This window comes from Fundulus heteroclitus, chromosome 18 (assembly GCF_011125445.2).
Source record: "Fundulus heteroclitus isolate FHET01 chromosome 18, MU-UCD_Fhet_4.1, whole genome shotgun sequence".
NCBI lineage: Eukaryota > Metazoa > Chordata > Actinopteri > Cyprinodontiformes > Fundulidae > Fundulus > Fundulus heteroclitus.
In genome coordinates this window covers 26231712-26254929 of record NC_046378.1, presented here as the reverse complement: position 1 = coordinate 26254929, position 23218 = coordinate 26231712, and the positions used below count along the sequence as shown (strand labels likewise).

The 23218-nt window shown below is 40.0% G+C and overlaps 1 protein-coding gene across 3 annotated transcripts in view; it reads left to right on the top strand.

Annotated features, from left to right (window-relative positions):
* The first annotated feature begins 22412 nt into the window (after nt 1–22412).
* Nucleotides 22413–23218, top strand: part of LOC105939709 (roundabout homolog 2) — a 113251-nt gene continuing 112445 nt past the window's right edge. The window contains exons 1-2 of one of the 3 annotated variants that reach the window (XM_036149570.1): nt 22413–22780; nt 22944–23042. In XM_036149570.1, coding sequence (XP_036005463.1) covers nt 22988–23042 — 55 coding nt within the window. In that variant the 5' untranslated portion in view covers nt 22413–22780; nt 22944–22987. Of the gene's footprint in view, nt 23043–23218 lie in introns of all 3 variants that reach the window. The other 2 variants (XM_036149569.1, XM_036149571.1) reach the window with 2 other exon arrangements.

The window sequence follows — 23218 nt, the reverse complement described above, 5'->3', positions numbered from 1 at the left end:
GAGTTTCATGTTTTATTTTATTCTTTTTTCCATAGTACTTTGATCATACTAAGTATGGCTTTCACAATCCATAAATACAATAAACACAATAATACGTTTGATGCAAAAAAGAATAGGAGCAAGAAGAAAAACAATTCTTATAAACTCCTACCACCAAAGCAGGGCAACTATTGGTCAGAATTTGGACAGATCTATCCTGAGTGGGAGGAACAAAGATATTGCTAAGAGGAATAGCATTAGAAATCTTGCTTGCAGTTTGCTGCAAGCCACGAACGCCTGAAAATTATTCCTTTCCTTTCTCATCCGGATTCTTCATGCAGCCCTCGTCTTCCAAGTCTTCTCTTTTTCCCAATGCATTAAAATTCTCACCCGAAGTCTCAGCCACCTGCTAACTCTGCTCATTCACCACCAGCAGTGCTTACACTCCAGGTGGGGTCTTTTTTCTATCTTCTTCGATTGTTCACATCTTTTTTTCTTTTTTTTATGAAGTGAGGATCTGCTACAGTTTCACCCGCAACTGTAGGTTTTATGTTAGTCTGCAGTGTTTTAAAAAGTTTGGTTAATTTTCCCTCACTTGATTTTTCTCTTTGAATTTAAATAGCTTCACTCTGTTATTTCTTAGCATCTGCATAAACCGAGTTTGAACACATTAAATGGTGTAATCTTCTCGTTCTCAGCAGAGTCATTGCAAGAGCTAAAAATTTTCAACCCTTTGTTGTAGAGAGACTTACTTAAAAAAATCGTTCAGGTCTTGTTTAGTATAAAAGCAGTTTGTGATAGGGTTGCAGAGAGATTTTTACTCCTGCTTATTTTCTATACATTATTTTCCTGCATGATGCTGCAGTAAAAAAGGCCTGCTTTTTCACCAAAAACAGAAGTTTTCCATTTACCTTTCAGTTCCCCCCTTCCTTTACACAACAAAACTTCAGATACAGAGCCCACTGCAAGTTTAGAAGACTTTGAGGGTTGTTTCATCCCGCTCTGCTTTGTTGGTGTAAATTAGCTTAATTTTCAGATCCTGGGTGTTACAGTGAGCTTTGAAGACCAAGAGCCTTTTTCCAGATGTGGAAATGCCATCAGCATCCTGCTAATAATAATTACCACAATTCCTTAGAAGTTCTAATGGGTCTTTGAAGGTCCAACAAAGTGCTGAAGAAACTGATTGGCTCTCGGACTCTGACATGCCATGATTGAAACGTATTTGTGACATGAATGCAATTTTTAAAGAATAAAGGACATTTACATGCTTTTTGGTTCTCTCAAAAGGGGTTTAATCTATTTATACATCAAAATTATCATAACAAAAACATGTAATTTAATCAGAATTTCTAAAACAATTCTTGCAAACTGCAACCTACACAGAGTGCGGTGTAATCTAATCACCTCTGGACTTTTAATTCCTAAATACATCCAGTGCAGTCAACTGTAATCAATCAATCATTATTTATATAGCACCATTACACACAATAGAGTAACCAAAGTGCTTCAAAAGTAAAATAAGATAATAAAATTGTAAAAGCAATAAGCAATAAAACACAATGTAACCCTTCGGCTAAATAAAACAATAGAAGCAAAACCAAAATAAAGCTAAGACAGTATTAATATATAGAGTTTGCTTGGATATAATTTATTTTCAGTATAATTATAGCAGCCCTGTGAAGGTCTGCTATAAGACAGGCCAGGCAAGGACTGCAATCGGCAGAGAAGCAATGGCCAATGGTACAAATTGTCGATGAAATACATTAAAGTTCGTAATTGTAACCTAATATACCTTGGAAAAGTTCAATTACTATTAAAAAGCAGTCATTTTGTTTCGAGATAAAAGGTTGGCGGGGAAGAGTGTTGCTATTGTCTGGGTGTAAATACCTAAAAAACGTTGAGGTTGATGTCAAGTCTTTTGCAAATTCTAACTGAAGAATACTGTACTGTAACAAGAAAACCTGTCAGTGCTATGTGAGCACACACAAGCAAAATGGGTATACTGTCTTATTCATCAGTGTACACATTCTACCTACCTATCCCCCCCAACCTCCCACCCCCCGGCCGAAGAAAAAATACAAGAAATCCCCAAAAAACTCACCAGCCTTCTAGACAAAAAAAGACAGTTTGGCATTTCATAAAAAATTGATACAGGTTAAGTCTCCGTTGAAATATTCAAACTGTCTGTCTACCCCAAGCTGTGAGGAAGGAAGCTGCAAACTGTGACCTTGTTTCAAACTTTAAACAGCTGCAAGTCACAAAAGTTGAATCAAAAATGTAGCATGGGTATAACATTGACATGTTGACTAAATCTGCTGCACAGCGATAAAAAAGTGTAACAATATGAAGCTATGGGAATCTACAGCTGTGCTCATTCATCCATCAATCTCACAGTCTGTCAAGTTCAGTCTGAAGGAGGAATCTTCCCTTTCCACCGAGCAATCCCCATAGCACATCTTGAAGAAAAAAACATGATATTTCTGTCAACAATAGAAGTTAATGGAAATAAATGGTAGTTAAAGGGGCCATGCAAACAAATTAAATTTTTCTGAGGTTTTAGGGAACACTTTGATCTGTTGTGCACTGATGTGAATCTCAAAAACAATTACCAAAGGACCTGCTCAGGGGTGGTCAATTGCTTGCAGGCTTTGCTCAAAAACGGTCAGATCAGAAAATGGTTTATCTTTCTACGTAGGATGTCTTTCTACGTAATTCATCTTCTCCAATAAGAGCACACCATGAAGCAAATAGCCTTCCCCCACCACTCCCCTCTGCCCAGCTAATGCACAGGCAGTGAGTCCGACTAGCATGTCTGAATTGAGAGGAGGAAGGTGGAGGAGCGAGCAGATGCCAGCCCCAGATTGGCCTCCCTGTATTGGCTGGAACAGGAGGCAGTCACTGTCGAAGCTGTGGAGCGTGAGTATTCAATATTCAACTTAAAACTAGCTTCACTAAAAAGGGGAGCTGATGTGTTTGTCCAAGGGCGGTCTAAATTGCATGAAGGTTCCACTCCCTGCCGAAGGACGAGAGAATCACAGAAGAGTGGCTGAAATTCATTTATGGGGACTTTACTGAAGACATTTTCCTTGAACGTGGGTGAATGCAAGACGGGGTTTTCAAAAAAACTCTGTTATTACCCATAAGTTGATTTCATTTTTAAATGCTGTCAAATGTGAGGAAGGTTTGTTTGTAACTAATAAATCCAGTTGAATGAGTGACGAGTTAAATCGCTGCCAGCTGCAAGATTTTCCTGTCGCTTCTCAGGATAGAGAGCTCTCCGCCACAGTCCTTGTGGAGAAGAGATGGCTCCCAGCTGCATAATCCTGTGTCGTTGTAGTGTAGTGTATAGTGCTGCGGTACCACAGTGGAACTGGCTCACAGCAGCACGAAGATTGAGTTATGCTTGATGCACATACATTACGTGCTGAAATGAGACTCGTGGACACGTCTGTAGCATTTATGCTCTGTACTGCCTTTCCTCCAAGGTAGCACTATTCTACTAGACTCTAGAGGGCAGCATTGTGCTCCTACACCAAGCATACTACACCCCACTAGAAGTAGAAGTAGAAAACTGTTGTTTCTATAATTCAAGCATCTTACCTTCTTCCAAAAGTGACAGTGATTTCTGTCTGGGAATTGTTAACAATTTGTTGATCATGGGGATCTTTTTGGGCCAAATCATAAAGATGTCCATATTTATGATCTGTGAGGGACTGTCCGTGTAGTTAGAACATTTCCCAGGTATGTGGTTGATCGCATGGAGGAGTGTGGTAGCCCAAATGGCATAATATGGCTGCGCGGACCTCACGGATGGGTCAAAAGGTAGGTACATTAAGGTAAGGTAAGGTACGTTTAATTATAGAGCACTTTTCAGTTACAAGACATTCAAAGTGCTGAACATGAACAGAAAAAAAACATTACAGACATACATGGTAAAAACAAAGGAATAAGCTAAATAAATCCTTGACTAGAATTATTTGATACATAAACAAACATACAGAAAGAACAAGATTCATCACTAAAAATTCTAAGAAAGCTACTGACCTTTCTGAAACTACAGCTAAAACAGAAAGCAGCGGAGTAAGGGAAAAAGCACAATAGAGGCGGTGTGTGCGTGTGTGTGCGCGCGTGTGTGTTAGTCTGTGAAATGTCCTAGATAGCACTTACAGCGATTAATCTTTGATAGTGATGGAACGTTAGGCAGTTCAGTGCAGTGCGCTCCATTCTAGGCCACGGATGTCAGATGTCACAGGGCGTCTTGTTTATCTAACATTCAGGAGAAATTAAGATTGCAGGGGAGCCAGTTTGGATAATAACATTCGTTTTGGGCAGGCAGACTCTTGTTTTTCTGTCTGCCTTAAAGTCTCACTGGTTCTTCTCAATGGCAATTCCAAAACAACCGAAATTGTGGTAATTTTGCCAAAGTCCAGCTTCCAACTTTCTCCAAGATCGCACCCATCCTACCAGCAAGTTCAGTAACAGCAGCGAGCCTGCAGTTCTGCTTACACAGCATTTCAATCTGAGTGCTGGTAGCGGACATATCCGTCACATATTTCAGGCAGCCTTGACATGGGCCAAAACGGCTGTTGACGTTTTCACAATTTCTCGATACTCCAGGTAACCGCCAGCTCCAAAAAGCAGAAATCCTGTTATCATAAATCCAATTTTGAGCAGATTTTTCACATCCTCGACTGACAAAATGGATAGACACACGATCCTCCTCCCACCGTGTGTCCAGCTGCATGGGCCCTTAGCCCAATGTTCTTGTTGAGAAAATGTTATCAGCTGCGTTGAGAGTCCAGCTAACCAGATCCATAATTTATAGTTTGGAAGATATGTATAAAGTGGCTCCAAAAAATATTGATAGAATCAAGCAGGGAAGCGGGTGATGGAGAGTGGAAGAGAGTCAGCAAACATAAACCACCCATAAGTGCTGCGACAGTGAGCATTTGACCAGGGTAGTAGCTGCACATCATTACCTCAGCAAACCCTTTTACTGAGGAGGGACATTTGACCCGACAAAACAACAAGCTGATGTTATTTTTTTATGAAATTTTAGCAGACTTTACATATGCAGCAATGTCAATTTTGAAATGGTTTGTACGGTGATGTCACAGCACCTTTAAAAATATAAACGCAACCGATTATTTTACTGAACGATTTTCAGTCCCTCAAGTCTAATGACAAGGATTGTATGGCCTAATTCATGCCAGCTGACAACACCATCTTTTTGGGCACCCCCACCGGCACACACACAGCTACAATGTTTCTGTGCCCCGTTTCTTTCATGCTCTGGAAATCTCTCACAAAGCTTTCTGTATTTTATGTTGGATATGTCTTATAATTTAGCAAACTACACCTTTACTCATCTTTACCAGCCAGCATGTTTGATAAAATAAGGCATTTTTTGAGCTGCTGTTCATCGTCTAGACCCTATCATTCCCCCCCCCCCCCCCCCCCTCCATTGTAGGAGGTATAATAAGTCAAATACTTTATGGATTCCCTGCCCACTGCATCTGCCAGCATTTTATTTGCCCTCCCTGAGAATGGCATCCATTTTGTCATTACACGTACAACGTTCACTCGATCAGAATTGGTCATTTTAGTCGGCCATAATGCGGGATCATTGAAATTAAGTGGGTGGTCGGTCTCTGATCCATTCTGCTCAGACTCTTCAACCGGTGAAGTGGGTGGGTGGGTGCTAGGTGTTAATCTCACTGCCAATATATTTATTTATTAAATCATTCCATTTTAGGATTCATGCTAATTCAATGTTCCTGTATTAGAAACATTTTTACTGTGATTTCCTTAACATCCCTGTTTTCTTATATTTACTCTGCACCTTTTCTATTCCACACCAGTTCAACAATTAATGAAAGGACTACTTTTGTTGTATTTTTTCCTAACTCAGGACAAAATATTTTACATTTACATGGATTTTTTTGTACATGCCATTGCAAGCATCACAACAGAACCCATTTAAATTCAAGAGGGGAAAATAAAAAAGGGAAGCGATTTAGATTCTGAACCAACCACAACAGAAATTAAAACAAGTCACGACCAGCTTGCTCTTCTTATTTGGTTCTCACCACCGGCTTGATAGATGGGACACTGCCCATCTATCAAGCAAAAGCGTGTGAACTGGTTCTGCAGTTCACACGCTTTTGGATCTCTGGTGGTTCCCCCTCAGATGACCAACAGGAATGGGTTGAATATGAAGGGAAAGGCGATGCTTAGCACTGGTTCAAGTAGCACAGTAAAGGACAGACATTGAACACAAGTAGATCTCCAAAAACTAATCTGTCTGACAAAAATTGGGCAAAAGTTTCTTGATGTGATCAAAAGTGTGGTCAAAGTCTCTGGACCTGCTGTGGGTCAGTCAATTACATTATCCCAGACCTGGGTTAAATTTTTCTTTTATGTGTTGTTTTTTTTTTTTTTTTGGTAACACAAATAAAAACTGGTATTAACATTAAGTTATTTATAATTGCCACCTTTGTTCAATTGACTTTGATTTACAATTTGTTTTGTAGAGCTTAGCTGAAGGTCACTAGTCACGCTCAGGTTGAAAGACTGACGTCAGCCTGACAACGTCAAATAGGCTAATAGGATTTGCATTTTCAAATAGGGTCAGGTCATACTCAGAAAAAAAAAATATTTCCCCTTGATAAGTATAACATTTCAAACTTTTTTGCATATCAAAATTTCGGTAACTTTAGCTGAAATATGATAATAATCTTTGCAAAACCTACTGTCTTCTTATTAAAGTATGATAAAGGCTGTATTGTAAGAAATGTCTTTAAATTAATTTAAAATAATATTATTCTTGAAATGTGTGTTATGTCCATGTGAATCTGGAATAAATGTGAACTTTTCCAAAAATATTCCTGACTTTTATGAATACAATATTAGCCTAAACAGACGATGAGATTATTGACAGTAGTATGGCGATGACAACTGGACCAGAACTGGTGATTCTGATCTAATTGCGGTATGGGTTGACACCAGCAGAGGGCATCAGTGAGCTGCTGCTCTCAGCACCGCATTCCATTCAAACCTACTTTTTTGTCCGCTTCTCCTTTCATAAACTGGGTTTTGCAAGGTTGGAGCACGCGTCACATACCGTTGATCAACGTGCACAAGGTATAGTTAAAGCTGCAATTATCTGACAAGACCAAGAGGCAAAGACACACAAAAGAAAACAAGGACAGGACAGCACATATCCATGAATAAGAGATGAGTTGTTTAAGCATGTCTGAAATATTTCCACCAGAGAGAAGCAAGGCTCAAGGCTCGTGATGCAATGTGGCAGAACAGATAAATGGGCTCTCGAGCATAAGTGGCAATTACATGAGAGATCTAGTTGTGCCGAGCAATCAGTGGCTGAACACCCAGAAACAGGGAATTTGTTCATGTATCGGAATCAGTGGGGGATTTTGGAAAGTGGAGCTCATCTCATTCCAGTCTAGGTTTCTTAATACAACGAAAATTAGCTTTATTATGTTTCCATAAAAGTGCCCTCCCAAAGGGGGGAAAAAAAACATAAAAAAAAAAATCAACAAACTGAGTTGTGACACTGCAGATTACACAGCTGTGAATCATAGCTGGATGCTCATGACAAAAGTATGAAGTGATGAACTGTTTTTAAGATATAAATGTATGCAGAGATGGATAAAAACCGGATTTATTGTGGCTGATATAATCAACACTTTACAAGCCCAGAAATACAGCTTTACTGTAAAGCTACATGTTTGTGCCGAGCAGAACTTTATCTTGAAATTAAATGACCAACAGGCTTGGAATTCGATCACTCAGGTCAATATTTTTTTTCTCAAGAAAGAAAACCAGCTTATTAGCAGGCATCACATTATTCATTATAAAATATGTACTTTTTAGAAGCACGTATGTTCAGCGCGTCTAGTTGACGGCCATTGCTACTTGAGTGGCACAAAGCATTCAGTTAGGTCTCTGCACGAAAGAAAGCTGATTAAACGTTGTTATCTCACTTCCCCTCTTAAAGTTATAGCAGAAACTGGGATGAAATTCACTCAGTTACTGAGTATACTGTCTTGCAAAAGTAGTCAAACCACATGAGCTTTATTGCCTTTTGTCATGTTGCTGTTGAAGGTTCTCAGTCATCCAGATTATGGTAAATCCAAAAAAAAAAAAGGTTAAAAAAGGGACCTCTGCCAGTCCACCAATCGTTTCAAGTATAGTGACAGATTTTACAAACAGAACCGTGGCTGTGCCGTGGGATCTCCAGTGTCACTGATCATTTCCAATCTTTACATGGAAATAAAAAATCCCTTTATAGCCCTACAGAGGGGAAACCTCTCTGCATTTAACCCATCTCTTTGGGAGCAGTGTTGCCACACTGAATGGCACATGGGAGCAATCTGTGGTCGAGGGTCTTGCTCAGGGACCCAGAGTGACAAGACTGAGTTTCAATAAACCAGCGACTTATGCAGCCATTCCGAGACACAAGCTTCCAGCGCCCTAACCACTAAGCCAACACTCCCACTACAAATCAAAATAAAAAGAAAGGTCTAAACTCATTCAAGGAACACCACTGAGACACTGGCTCAGGTACATGAATGATACCTGGGACAAAATCCAAGTGAAGGAAGTGAAAGCCTTCACCAGACATGTTAACTATGTAGACAATAACCACGACTTTCACCAGAGAGGACACTAAAGATAACAAGCTGCCTTTTATGGACTGTTTGGTGCACATGGAAAGAGATGGAAGCCTAAACATTGAGGTCAACAGAAAACAAACCCACACATATCAGTACTTCCTGTATGACTCTCGCCACTCACTGGAACACAAGCTTTCTATCGTCAGAACCTTACCACGTTGGTCCAAACATGTCCCCACAAAGACCGAAGGGGTGGAAAAAGAAGAGAACCACATCAAAAGAGCTCCCCATACCTGTGGATATCCCAACCGGGTTTTGTTAAGACAACAAGGAAATCCTGAAAACACACCATTGAGCAGAAGTAGAAGTGCTGACACAAACATTGATGTATGGGAAATACGTTGCTGGAATATCTGGGGATTTTCTCCAAACACAACAAATATCCTGGTCATTTTGGACCAAACTGAACTCTGTCAGAGGTTGGTTAGAGGATATAATTCCCAAACACAAACAGAGCAGCATGGTGTGTACAGTTCAGTGCAGGGAGGAATGTCCAGACCTCTGTATTTTAGAAACTCAACAATCTCCCCACAACCACATGGCTGAACACAAGAGGGTCGGCCATTCAGGACAAGGCTCGGCTGTGCAGCTACACCTCCTGGATGAGGGATAGTCTTTTTAGGACCAAAACATTAATATTCTAGCCCAATTGTTATGTTTTTAATGTTCTTTGGACTTTTGTCATGTTACAACCACAATCTTCAATGAAGTGTATCGATATTTTATGTGATAGACTGCCACATGATACTTAATTGCGCGGTAGGAGGAAAGAATACATAATGTAATTCAAAATATTTTGCAAATAAAAATGTATTTAGTGTGGTGTGCCTCTGCATGCCCTTTACTCTGATATCCCTAAATAAAATATAGAATAATTAATTGGCATCAGAAGACATAATCAATTGATGGAATCCATGTGTGTGTAAATTAAGAACTGCACACATAACTTGAGCTGTTGTGGCGATGCCTCAGAGTTATTTTCTTTCATTAACAAACAGAACCAGGAAGACCAAGGACAGCAGACAGGTCCGGGATAAGCTGTGGAGCAGAGTTAGGTTGTAAAACAATACCCCAAAACCTCTGAGAGCAGGATTTATTCCACCATTCAAAAATGAAAAAAGAGTATTATATGACTGCAAAGCTAGAACATGGCTTTCCACCTACACTGACAGGCAAGGCAAGCAGAGCACTAATGATAAAAGCATCCAAGATGCACATTGTAAATATAAAGGAGCTGCAGAGATCCACAACTCATGTTAGCAAATCTGTTGACATGCTATGTTGTTGACTCTACAAGTCTTACCTTTGATAGAGTGACCAGAACTACACCGTAAACAGACAAATTGTTTGTTTTTTAAAAAAAGGCCATAGAAGTCCCAGTTGTAGTTTGTTGCAAGCCATGTAGGGGGTCACAGCAAACACGTGGAAGAAGCAGGACATTTTTGGCTTGCTAACAACGTGCTAATGTGTCACTGAAAACCGACACTATACATCATTTTAAAACCCCCCGGGAGGTGAAACATGGTGTTGGCCGCATCCTGATACGGGAAGATTTTTAATGAGAAGATGGATAGAGCAAAATAGTATACAATTATTGAAGAATACATCACACTGGGGTAAAATTCAAATTCATGAGTTTAGAAGCGAGTTCTGTCTGAAATTTCCTAAATGGGCAGATGATATTTAACATAGTCGCATGTAGAAAATGAGATTACCGATTAAAGTTGTTACCAACGAGACCAGCAGAACTTCCAACCATTAGGAATTGATTCAGTGCGGGCAGTAAAAAAAAAAATTGCATCTAAATTTGATTAGCAAATTGTACCTATGTTTACATTAAAAACTGAGCACAAAAACAGCAGTTTTAAAGTTAAACAGTTACATTTGAACATACATTTTCTGTAATGATTACTGCTGGCGAACCCGATCTTCAGCCGGACACAGAGTTACGTATTTTAAAAAGGTTTATTGAGAGGGTGAATAATGGCAGGTGAGGCAGGCAAACAGGCAGAACTGCAGCATGCAGACACATCTAGAGTAAAGTGGTGGCTGGAGGGAGACTAAGCTGATTGGATGATGGCTGGTGGCTGAGAGATGACAGGCTGGTAGGAAAAGTCCAAAACAAAACAGACAAAAGCCTAAATCATGACAATTTCCTCTAAATACCGCAAGCAAAGAAAAAAGAAAAAGAAGAGTGTAATAACTGTTTTGTACTTTTAAAAACCCAATGGTCTATTGGGGGTAAGCTCTAATTGCAGTGAACAATAGCTGCTTTAAAGATTTTACTGACTATACAGCACAAGCTATTATTTAAAAATTCATATAGTCTAGAGAAGTTTGTGTTCAGAGACTTTTCTAATACCCATAGCGAATAGTCCTGATCTGCACGCCTTCAGGCAATGCTGCATTTCAAACACATCCAGCTGTGTCATGATCTGTGGGTTTATTCTGGGGTTTCGTCTGTTTTCTGGATTGAAGTTGTGTTTCTTTCTTAGTCTACATGTGATATCTACTTTTTTTGTTATTCACAGTTTGAATTTATGAGTATTTACTGGTAGGTTCTATTTGATTTTGATCTGTCTTCCTTATTTGTTCTTTCTTGTGTGTAATTAGTTGTTTAATCATCACTCATCCCGACTGATTTATTTTCTTCATGGCCTCTTGTGTCTCTTTAGCTGTTATTCTTTAATATAAATTGTGAATCACAGAAATCCATGCATAAATTTAAATGGCCGTTAGTTCAATGGTCAAAAGATTTAAAGATGAACACAAACTGTGCACTGTGGCCATGTATGACCAGAATGGTACTGTTGTAACCTGCTTTTCAACTGAACAATTAGAGTATATGTCTTACTGTGAAAAGTAATTTTTCAACACAATGAAAATAACATCCCCAGTGTATAGAAGCCCATTTCTGCCACTCTGATGAAAAAAAGAAAACTCTATCTCATAATTATGAGATAGCGAAGTCATAATTATGACATCAAACATATTTTTTCATCGGAGTGGTAGAAATAGGCTTCCATACCAGTAAAACAAGTTGTGCAATTACTATTAGAACTCAATACAATGATGCAACATGATAAAAAATCTATAATTGGCACAACTTTTGAATTATTTGCTAATGAGAGTTTTAAAATGCTACTTTTCAAGCTTCCAGGAGAAACTAGCTGTGCTGCAGCACTAACGTTAACTATTATGTCAATAAGACAGATCTGGGTTAGTTTCCTCCACAGTCATTACCCACTGGTTGTCATTTTGTCTAAACCTACTTTCATTTGGCACTTGTAAAGCCAATTATTCTATTTTAGTTCTAAGTAGTTCCGTTTTTTAAAAAAGATTATGGGGGAAAATAGTGCTTAAAATTAGCAAATCTCATACTGAGTTGATTTTCTAAAGATTTTGTAGGATTGTTTTGGGATCCTTTTTGGGCGAGTCAACATTATAAATGATCAGCGCTTATGACTCAAAGCAAAATAAATATAAGCTACCTCCAACCTTTAGATAATAATGATTAAAATTACATAACAGAAGTATAGAATAGCAATATCCGTTATTATTTGTCAGTGTGAAAATATGGGTGTACCAGCAGCAAAGTGATATGCAACATAGAAGCAAGCAAAGGGTAAATAAAAAGGGGCAATAATAATAATTATAAGAAGAAGACACTGTACAAAATGGGATGACATTGAAACTGTAGAATATATATATATATATATATATATATATATATATATATATATATATATATATATATATATATATATATATATACACACACAATTTACAATATGTGGATGTATTATTGTGCATATAAAAAAACCCAGACCACAACAATGAAAACGATTATCAAGTTTGTTGGGAGCAGTGATTGAGAGGCACACTGATCTAGTACGCTACATGTAGATGGACTATATTCTTACTTGAAAACTCAGTTTAAAAACCAAAACTACCAATGTATGAAATGGCTATGAGGTTAAATGACCAGAATTCAAACAGGCTTAACTTCTCTGTAAAAAGTGGAAATTTGGATTTCGCTTTGAATTTTCCTTTTGTTTTGTTTGTTTTTGTTTTTTTGTGCTCTTTAACAGTGACACTAAAGAAACCATTCAGGTTAGAACGGCATTATTGTCTAGGCTCATTCAAGATGAACTGCATTATGCTGTACTTTGGATTCCAAAATATGAAACTTTTTTTTAAAAAGTATGCATCTATATCCCTCTGGGCTAAAGGGAAAAAAACATCAGACTTATGAACATACAGCTCAAAAGTTGACATATGAAACTTGTAGACATGAAAAGGAACAGCAATATATTGTGCCACAAAGTCAAATATTTTAGGGGCAGGGGGTGAGGGTTGCTTATTTCAGCAAGTTGATGCAAAGCATTTATTACAGTTGCATCACTCTGTTGAAGGAGCCCAGGAGCTAAATGGGTCTGTCTGCAGTCCAGAGCCTGTAACCCTACGGAGTAAAAAAAAAGCAACCAATTCACATTCAAAGTAAAAACAGCGGATTTGCCCATTTTCACAACAGAGTAAGATACAAGATCATGATAAAACAATGCTGCTTGCATCACTTTACAAATAGATGTTTTTAATTAAACAAACCTAATGTGTTTTGGTCTTCTTTTTCAATGAAACACAGTTTGAGTGCTTTTTTATTATTATGCTCTTTTATGTACATTTGTATAAATTGTACTGTGCTGACACAAGCAGGAGTCATGTACCTTCAAAATATGTTTACTGTAATTACAGTAATTTAGCTCAAGGCCAATGCCAACTAAAATATACAGTGCCTTGCAAACATATTTATACCCTTTTAGCTTTTTCACATTTTGTCGCATTACAGAGCCAGATATTCCCATCTTAATAAAAATGTATTCACTCCCACACCAACAGTCCCCGTCCAATATTTTGTTAGGTTTAAAATGTGTAGCATTTTAACGAATATCATGCATATGATAGAAAACTCAGTAACTTTATATATTAAATAGTACATCACATTTAATCAGAATCATGTTATGTTCACGATGCTGCAGTCTCACCAGTCAGTTTTTCCTGACAGATATTTTATCCCGACCTATCTGCAGGGCATCTTCAACACGCTGCTATAACACAGATTAACTAATTTAAAAAGTGCTACAATTTCCTGATGAGACTGCAAATTAAACTCTCACGTTTCTCGACACTGCCGGACCTAAGTGGAAACAAAAGCTTGGGAACTGCATGGTGAAACAAAATGAAGTTTTAATGGACAACATAGCACTTAGAGATTACTGACATCGAGCTGGGAGCAAACAGAAGGTAATTGACGGAGGGTGGCAAAAAACCACAAGGCCCTGTGGACGGTGACACAACGGAGGAGCCAACAATATGGGGGAGAAACAGGTGGTTTAAATAGAGGAGGAAAAAACAGAGATGAAAGCAGGAGGGCAGGTGAAAGTGATCAGCTAGACGAGACAGGTGAAAGACATGAAGAACTGAAAAGAATCAGAAACAGGGAAAGAATCGAAGACACAGGCGAGAAGAATCAAAATAGGAACAAGAGCCTGAAATGTAACTAAATCCATAAGCAATGCAAAAAGGAACTAAAAAAAGCATGATCCAAAAATAACAAATTTCCACCACAAACACCTAAGGATCATGACAGAAACAGAGATAGCTTTTTATAAGTTTCTAAAGATATATAATACTCAACACATAGATCCACAATCTTCAATTAGGTCATGTCCTGCTTGTGCTGAAAATATTTTGATGCAGAGCAGTATTCTTGAATTTTAGGCTAATGTTAGCAAGTTCTGTCTCTGTTTTGATATGACTTGTTGATACCATTCATTGCGAATTTCAACGTGGATCCAGTTAGTTGTGTGCAGGCAAAATGTGCAGAATGGAGTTTTCTGCTTCATGAGAAACACAGTGTTAAGTTTAAAATTAAATGTGTCTTTAATGTGCCAATTAAAAAAAATTAAGTCAATGAATGTCATGTTAAAGTACGCAAGACAAATTTGTAGTCCCAAGACTGAAATGCTGGTTATAAGCTCCCTCTGTCACCGAGCTGTAACAGACAAAACAGGCTTATGGTCAGGATGGAAAACCCCAGTTTGATTGACAAAACGCTGCATAGTAACCATATCACAGCTTTACGATTCGGGCTAAAAGCGATCGGCTGTGATTTTTAAAAATGTTTTATTTTTTTTAACTAGGATGCTGCTTATATACTCACAGACTGTAGATCAACATAATTTATAAAGAGTTGAATTTTGTCTGCATCCCCTGATGCCAATCAGGGCACTGATCCAATACTCGGGATCTGAGTGTGACATCCCCTCTTCAGTGTGTTTAATTGGGATTTTATGTGATAGACCAATACGCAGATGTTGCACAGAATTGCGAATGAGAAGGAAAATTATTCATCCATCCAGTAATCAATAGAGGCCAGATACACAGGTCACCAGTCTGTCACAGAAGCAAACAACTGCGCACACACAATTATAGGGAGCTCAATTAACCTAACATGCAGGTCTCTGGACTGTGGAAGGAAGCTTGCGTATAAGAAGAGGGCATGCAAACTTCATCCAAAAGTCTATGCTAGAATTCAAAGGCATGACCCTATTCTTACAAAAAAAGAGAAAAAGATAAGATAAGCAAAATGTTGCATGCATTTAATTAAGCATTCTGTGCACTGATACTCTTAGATAAGATCGAGTGTGGCCAATAACCTTCTGATTCTAGCTAATTAATAAATAGAGTTGACATGTGTGGACTCTATAATGTGTGACAGAATGTGTATGTACTTTTGCTCTAACGAAACTTGTCAAAGGTGTATTATGTGTTGAATCGGATGCTCTATTCGGCATTGTAGTGGACAGGAAAATAAGTTTGAAGAATATGCCAGGACAGTCAATAGATCATTGCTCAGATTTCTAAAACTCATAAAAAGCAAAACAAGCTTTTTGTTGTTTTTTTCGGTGAAGGAACACTAAGAAGAAAATACTTAAAGATAAATATGCATGTAAGTGCTTTTTTTTCTGCAGTTTTATTGTTCATTTGGGAGGAAAACAAAACCTCACAGCCTCGTTATATCAGTTTACTGTAGATAATATAAGTCAGGGCTCCTTTAGTGCTTTTTCAGCTCTTTAAAACTACTCCAACCCTGTGTAAAAGTAAAGTGCAGGTAGATGATAAAAGGATGGCTGTGCTTCCCTGTTTTGCCCCCTCTGCTGAGCTTCAAAAACTGAATTTCGCTGCAATAGCAGCTGCTTACCTTCGCACTCTGGCACATTGAATGTAAATGACTTTGGCCCCCGTGCTGCTTTAACACTAAGCCTATAAATAAACTCCGGAGTTCTTTCCGAGCACTTCCTCTCATACAGAGGCCATGGCGAATCAACATCCCTGCTCCTGTGACGAATAAAATCTGCTGACAAGATTTCTCGGGAGGTCAACTGGAAACACCCTCAATTATGAAACAGGAGGGGGGGAAATAAAACAGCAAAGGTAGTTGCAATGATGCAGAGCGAGGGGTGTTCGATGTCATTGGTTAAATTTGATATTTTGGAGTGTTCGTTGTTGTGGCTGCATTGTGGGAGTAAAGCAGCATTGAGTTTGTCATAATGAGACAGAGCCAGACGGTAATCGGAGGCACATAAGGTCAGAGCCAGGGGGGCGAAGGGCGGACAGCTGAATCTCCCATTCTTCACCAAAGTCAGACTGCTGCCACATCCCACCATCTGCACCTCCCTGTTATACTGTCAACACACCCTCACTTTACAACGCACCTACAGCAAAGAGGGAAAGAAGGGAAGAGTGCGCCTTAAAATAGCAGGACCCACCAGGGTGGGATTCGTATAGATTCTGGAAAAAAGCAGATGCAAATACCGGGTGAAATAAAGTGAAACCAATAGAATGATCTAACTCTCAATTCTGTGATAAATATTCCTCAGCCTTTTTCACACTCTTATACAGTAAAATGCAAAAGTATTCACACCCCTTTTTAAAACTTGGTTTACTCTCGTTTGAACACTACAAACTTCAATGTGCTTTGGCTGGGATTTTATTCGGTTAACAACAGACAAGAAATAGATAAATAGTTTGAGAAATTTTTAGAAATTAAGGTCTGAAAAATGTAGTGTGCATTTATTTATTTTTTTGTTCGCTGCCTGTAAATCTGGTACCTTTGAATAAAATCTAAAAGAACCATCTGCCTTCAGAGGACACTTTGTTAAGAAACAAAGTCCATCTGGGGGGTGGGGGGGGGGGGGGCAGAGCTGTTCTGAGAAAGCTTTTGAGGCCTTTTTTTTTAGAGAACAAACAGCATCATGAAGAGCAGGGAACCCAGCAGATGGCTCAGAGATAAAGTTGTTGTGGAGTTGACTGTAGAGTTTGGTTGTAAAACAATATCTCAGGCTTCGAACATCTCATGGGGCACTGTTCAATCCATAATTGAACAGTGGAATGACTTTGTCCTCTTGTCCAAGACGGTGGCACTTGCAGTAGAAACACTGGCTACGCTCTCTGCGACTGAACTTACCACCAAAAATCCACTCCCGAACTTCTACGGGGCACCATAGAGTCCGACCCAAGCAACAGTGCCTTATTCTGATATGCTAATTGCATATCATAAGCTCCATCGGGTAGCGACGACACAGTACCTCATCAGGTTAGAGCTCTCACTCTGTACACTAGCAAATTCAAAAGTAAGCCCACAGGATCCTCAAAGACACCAAACACCCTGGCCACATCATCTTTGAACTGTTATGTTCTGGTGGAAGGTTCCGGACAATCAGGACAAAGATTAACAGATTGAGAAGTTTCTATCTGAAAGCTGTAGCCTCCAACACCCGACTCACCCTAAAAATGGGATAAAGAACTGTACATTGCACTGGACTGTCACTTTTGCACCAATACTGCCATAACGTCTAAGGATGTTTGTTTTTATCTTTCTAAGAGATGCAGAACAGAGTTTTATTGCACTTTTTGAAATAATGACAAGCAAAGATTAATTAATCCATTTCTGCACAACTGCAAGCCTTCAGTGTCATGGTTGTCCCCCTAAAATCGACGCAAGGGGAGCATTTAAGTCTCAATTAACTGCAGATGGAATAAAACAGTGGAAAGCAGAAGGAAAACCTTTGTTTTAAAGTTCACCTCAAGACATGTAGAGGGAATAGCAAAAATGTGGAAAAAGGTGGGTGGAGGAAATCTTACACTTAACTCTGAACAGACCATCCCCATTAAACATGGTGTTGGCAGCATCATCCAGTGGGGATCTTTAACTTTAGCAGGAGGACGGGTAGAGCTAAATACAGGGGAATCCGACAGGACAACCTGTTAGAGGTGACAAAATGTTAAAGGCTGGGGTGGAGATTTACCCTCCAGCAGGACAGCAACCCTAAACCTGGAGCCAGGGCTAAAGGTTTAGATCAAAACATATTGCTGCATTAGAATGGCCCAGTTAAAGCCCTGTCATACGTTTAATTCAGAATCTATGGCAATAGGTAAACACTGATCTGCAAAAAAAATCTCCATCAAATGTGATTAATATTTTTAATTAAAAAAAGGAACACATTACTGCCTTTAGACATACAAAACTGGTAAAAACATTCCCCCTAAACACTGACAGTTGTATTTGCAGCAAATGGTGGTTCCACAGAGTGTTGACTCAGGAGGGGGCACATTCAAAAAGCCTTTTTAAAGATTTATTTTCCTTCCACTTCAGAACCATATGGGATTCTGTGTTGGTCTTTTATAGAAAGTCCCAAACAAGAAACTCAAAATGAGAAAAATCTAGGAGCACTGAATAGTTTTGTAAGGTAAGGTGTTTTTTTTTCTATTTATTATGTCTCTCTATGATCACATCAGTCATTATTTTCCGACTTGTCTTATAACATACATTATTAGTCCACCATTTTAGATCAATTCAAGTTCAAATGATGCAGAATATGCACTGATGATTCTAAACCTTGGTTTCTTGTACACAGAATAACCTGAACCACGACCAAGCATTGAGTTGGATAGAGCAGAATAAAAGAGACGTGGCAGAAAACAAGCCAGGTGTGTATGTTGAGAAACGTGGTGCCAAAAATCTAAAGGATTTAAACAATCAAAGCTAAACTTTATTGAAGGTTCTATTTCTTAAGAATGCCTTTGTATGAGCTTTATGGTTCAAAATAAGGACACATTTCCATTTGAGACCTTCACAACTCTATCCACTCAGAAGAAAGGAGTCCATTTCATGGCTGTTTAGCCATTGTGGCCCTTAATAAGGTCAACACCTCTACTGAAAGTGAAATTGACGGCATTGTCAGTCTCCGTCTTTGTGTCACGCCACCCAACAACATCTGGACTCCACTTCTGTTGCCCAATTTCCAGTCTTATTCAGCGAGACAAAGGAGGGCAGGCATCTGACCATTCCAAAGTCACTCTCCATCACGCTGAACTCCTGCAGCCTGACACGAGCACAATGACGAGGAGGGAGGAAGCAACCGCTGAGAGGAACGAGTCCGGTCAGAGTTTTAGGAGGGGCCAGAGAGTGAAACAGCTCTTACTCCCCCAGGGGAGCTGTTCATGTGCACCGCTCGCAGAGACGAAGCCCTCCCCAGGCAGACAAACATGCCGCAGGGGCAGATTGTGGAGAAGTGGGTGTGAAACAGCAGTGGCTGGTTAAATAAATCAACACGGAATTAGAGGTTTAATGCAAAACAGTGGGACCGTGACAAAGCCGAGTGCTGAGAGCGGACAACGTGTTAGCACATTGACTCTCTCCATTAGCATCAACCGCAGCAGTGATAAAACAGAGAAAACGATTCTACTGTAGCTGCGCTAGGTGTTGCTGCTAATTAAGAATAAGTAATAATATGAGCTCTTCAAGTACCACGTTGAATTACGTAACACTACTTCTATCATAAGTGGATTTTCTGGCAAAAAGGGAAAACTGCGAAATAGAAATAAACAGACGAAATCAGTTTGTACCGATCCGTTGTGGTGAAGAGAGAGCTGAGCCAAAAGGCGAAGCTCTCGATTTACCGGTCGATCTACGTTCCTACCCTCATCTCTGGTCACGAGCTTTGGGTCGTGACCGAAAGAACGAGATCCCGGATACAAGCGGCTGAAATGAGTTTTCTCCGTAGTGTGTCTGGGCTCTCCCTTAGAGATAGGGTGAGGAGCTCAGTCATCCGGGGAGGACTCAGAGTAGAGCCGCTGCTCCTCCACGTCGAGAGGAGCCAGTTGAGGTGGCTCGGGCATCTGGTCAGGATGCCTCCTGGACGCCTCCCTGGAGAGGTGTTCCGGGCACGTCCCACCGGGAGGAGACCCAGGGGAAGACCCAGGACACGCTGGAGGGACTATGTTTCCCGGCTGGCCTGGGAACGCCTTGGGATTCCTCCTGAGGAGCTGGCCCAAGTGGCTGGGGAGAGGGACGTCTGGGCCTCCCTACTGAAGCTGCTACCCCCGCGACCCGACCCCGGATAAGCGGAAGACAACGGACGGACGGACGGACGGGAACAAAAAATCAATATTCGTTGAATACCTCCAAGTGGTCAATTAATTTTCAGCCCAATTAGTCAGAAAGTGGCTCTTGTTTCACTTTCAGTTCAAGTTTTCAGCATGTGGAGGTGAGGCATTAGATTCAGTCTCATCAGTAGTTTAGCAGTGGCGTGAATGCGTGGAAGGCCTATACATGCAGTGTGAGAGTTACGGCAGACCGGCTTAGCTAGTGATAAAACTGTGGATGCTATAGTGTCAAATTTGCAAAGCATTATTTGCTGTTGCCTTCTCAATTTTTTTTTTTTCAATTCATTGTTATTTATATAGCGGCATATGACAACGCATGTCATTTCAAGGCACTTTACAAAGTCAAAGTCAATCAAATCATCCAGACAGATCGGTCAAAAAGTTTCCTATCTAAGGAAACCCAGTAGATTGCATCAAGTCTCGACAACCAGCATTCATTCCTCCTGAAAGAGAGTGGAGCAACAGGGACAGTCGTCTGCATTGTTGATGGTTTTGCAGCAATCTCTCATAGTGAGCATGCATGAAGCGACAGTGGAGAGGAAAACTCCCCTTTAACAAGGAGGAAAACCTCCAGCAAAACCAGGCTCAGTGTGAACGGTCATCTGCCTCGACCGACTGGGGGTTAGAGAAGACAAAACAGAGACACAAAACCACAGAAGCACACATTGATCTACGTGTTTATTATATAGTAACAGCAGATGATCTGCCCCCCTGGAAGGTGTCACAGCTGACAGAACGCCAGACCAGGTGTACCTACTATGAAGAAAAAATGACAGAAAACAAAAAGTTAAAAGTCAAAATAACAGCAAACATTGCAAATTGGAGAACAGCAGGGGAACTCAGCAGAGTGAGAAAAATAGACCCTGATGTCCTGCAGCAGCCTAAGCCTATAGCAGTATAATGTTGGTGAAGATTATCAGTCATCCAGGTCATTATCAATCCAAAAAAGGTAAAAAAATAAAACTCTCTGAAACTGAAGATGTTTTGCTTCCCGTCCAGGGAAACGAAACTACAGAGAAAGCTCAGAATAACCAAAGCCTCCCTAACTATAAACTTTATCAAAAAGGAAAGTTTTAAGATTAGTCTTAAAAGTAGACAGGGTGTCTGCCTCACAGACCCAAACTGGGAGTTGGTTCCACAGGAGAGGAGCCTGATAGCTAAAGGATCTGCCTCCCATTCTACTTTTAGAGATGCTAGGAACCACCAGCAGACCTGCAGTCTGAGAGCGAAGTGCTCTGTTAGGAACATACGGGGTAATCAGAGCTCTGATATATGATGGAGCTTGATCATTAAAGGCTTTAGATGTAAGAAGGAGAATTTTAAATATTATTCTTAATTTCACTGAAAGCCAATGAAGGGAAGCTAAAATCGGAGAAATATGATCCCTCTTGTTGATTTTCATCAGAACTCTTGCTGCAGCATTTCGGATCAGCTGAAGACTTCAAACTGCATTTTGTCGACTTCCTGATAGCAAATAATTACAATAGTCCACCCTTGAAATAACAAATGCATGGACTAGTTTTTCAGTGTCACTCCTGGACAAAATATTTCTAATTTTGGCAATATTCTGGAGGTGAAAAAAGGAAACCCTGGAAACCTGTCTCTTATAACATTGAAACAAAAACCAAATATGCAGCAATACAGTGGGGATATTTGAATTAGTACGCAGAAAATATAGAAACATTGTGCCTTAAGTGGCACCAAAGGAATAAGCAAACCGTACAGGTGTTCCGGCTTGCAAATATAACGCACTGAATATGTCAATCCCAAATCAGGTCTCTGACTTCTGATCCAAATAGATAGCTACACAAGACTTGTGCCTCTTGTGATGTCATCATCCCAGCATCAAAATTTGCTCATTTTAAGAAGTTTAAATTTTTTTGAAATCCTGCAGCGTAAATTTATATGCCCACTTCCCAGCTATTATTATTATTATTATTATTATTATTATTATTATTATTATTATTATTATTATTATTATTATTATTATTATTATTATTATTATTATTATTATTATTATTATTACCCAGCTGGGTCTTATTTGACAGTGAAGGTTTCTCATCTGAACAGTATCTTTAAATAATGTGATTTAAAGTCTTTAGGAGTAACAACACTTCTTCCTTATTTGTTACGTTTCGTGTGCCGTTTTGGCTCGTCCACACGATTTCTCTGTGTTTCGCGGACGCTGTCGGAGCGCTGTTGCTGCGTCTGTCTCTTTAAAGCGCTCAGTCCTGGAGGTTGGGGAGGATTTGTTGCGGGTAGCTGGGAGTGCGCTGCTCCCCTCGGAGCGTGTTCGCCCAACCTGCAGCTGGCCAGAGCGGAGCGCACACAGAAGAGGAGAGGGGGGAGTGGACCTGTCTCTCTTACGACCGAGCTGGCGGCCATAGATAAGTCGCATTGTTATTTTTGTTCTGTGGAGCAGCGGCGGAGGAGCATCCTTTAGAAGAAAGTCGGTGCTCGTGTGTGGCCATGCGGGAGCGGAGAAGTGATGCTGCTGAGTTTAGTCATTAGGTACCTCCTCCGGGGCGATGCTGCTGCCGCCGCCGCTGCCGCTGCCGCTGCTGCTGACCCCCCAGCTGATTTAGCCATCTGTGAGTGACATCAAAGTTTTTCGGGCTTATTTTTACGCGCTTGAGATATTCACTAAGTCTTTGTCCCTAAAAAAAAAAAATTATGTTTCCGTTTCTTTTGTAAAACAAAACAAAAAAAACCCGCGCCCGCTTAAATGTCCGGACATTTGGTTTAAACGAGCAGAAGAGTCTGAAGATCCCAAGGATCTGGATAAGAAGAGTGTGGAGATGAACTTTGGAAATTCCCTGCTCGTGATTATTTCCGCCGTGACCATTGCTTCAGGTAAATATTTATAAAGAAACACGCTCTTCTCTCTCTCTCTCTCTCTGTCTGTCTGTCTCCCACGCAGGCACACTCACACAGTAAAGAGTCACAGCCCATATGGCGTGACGCACCTCATAGTACAGGCTGGGTGACACGTCTTATCGTGTTTTCTGTCTCCAGATGGATGTAAATGT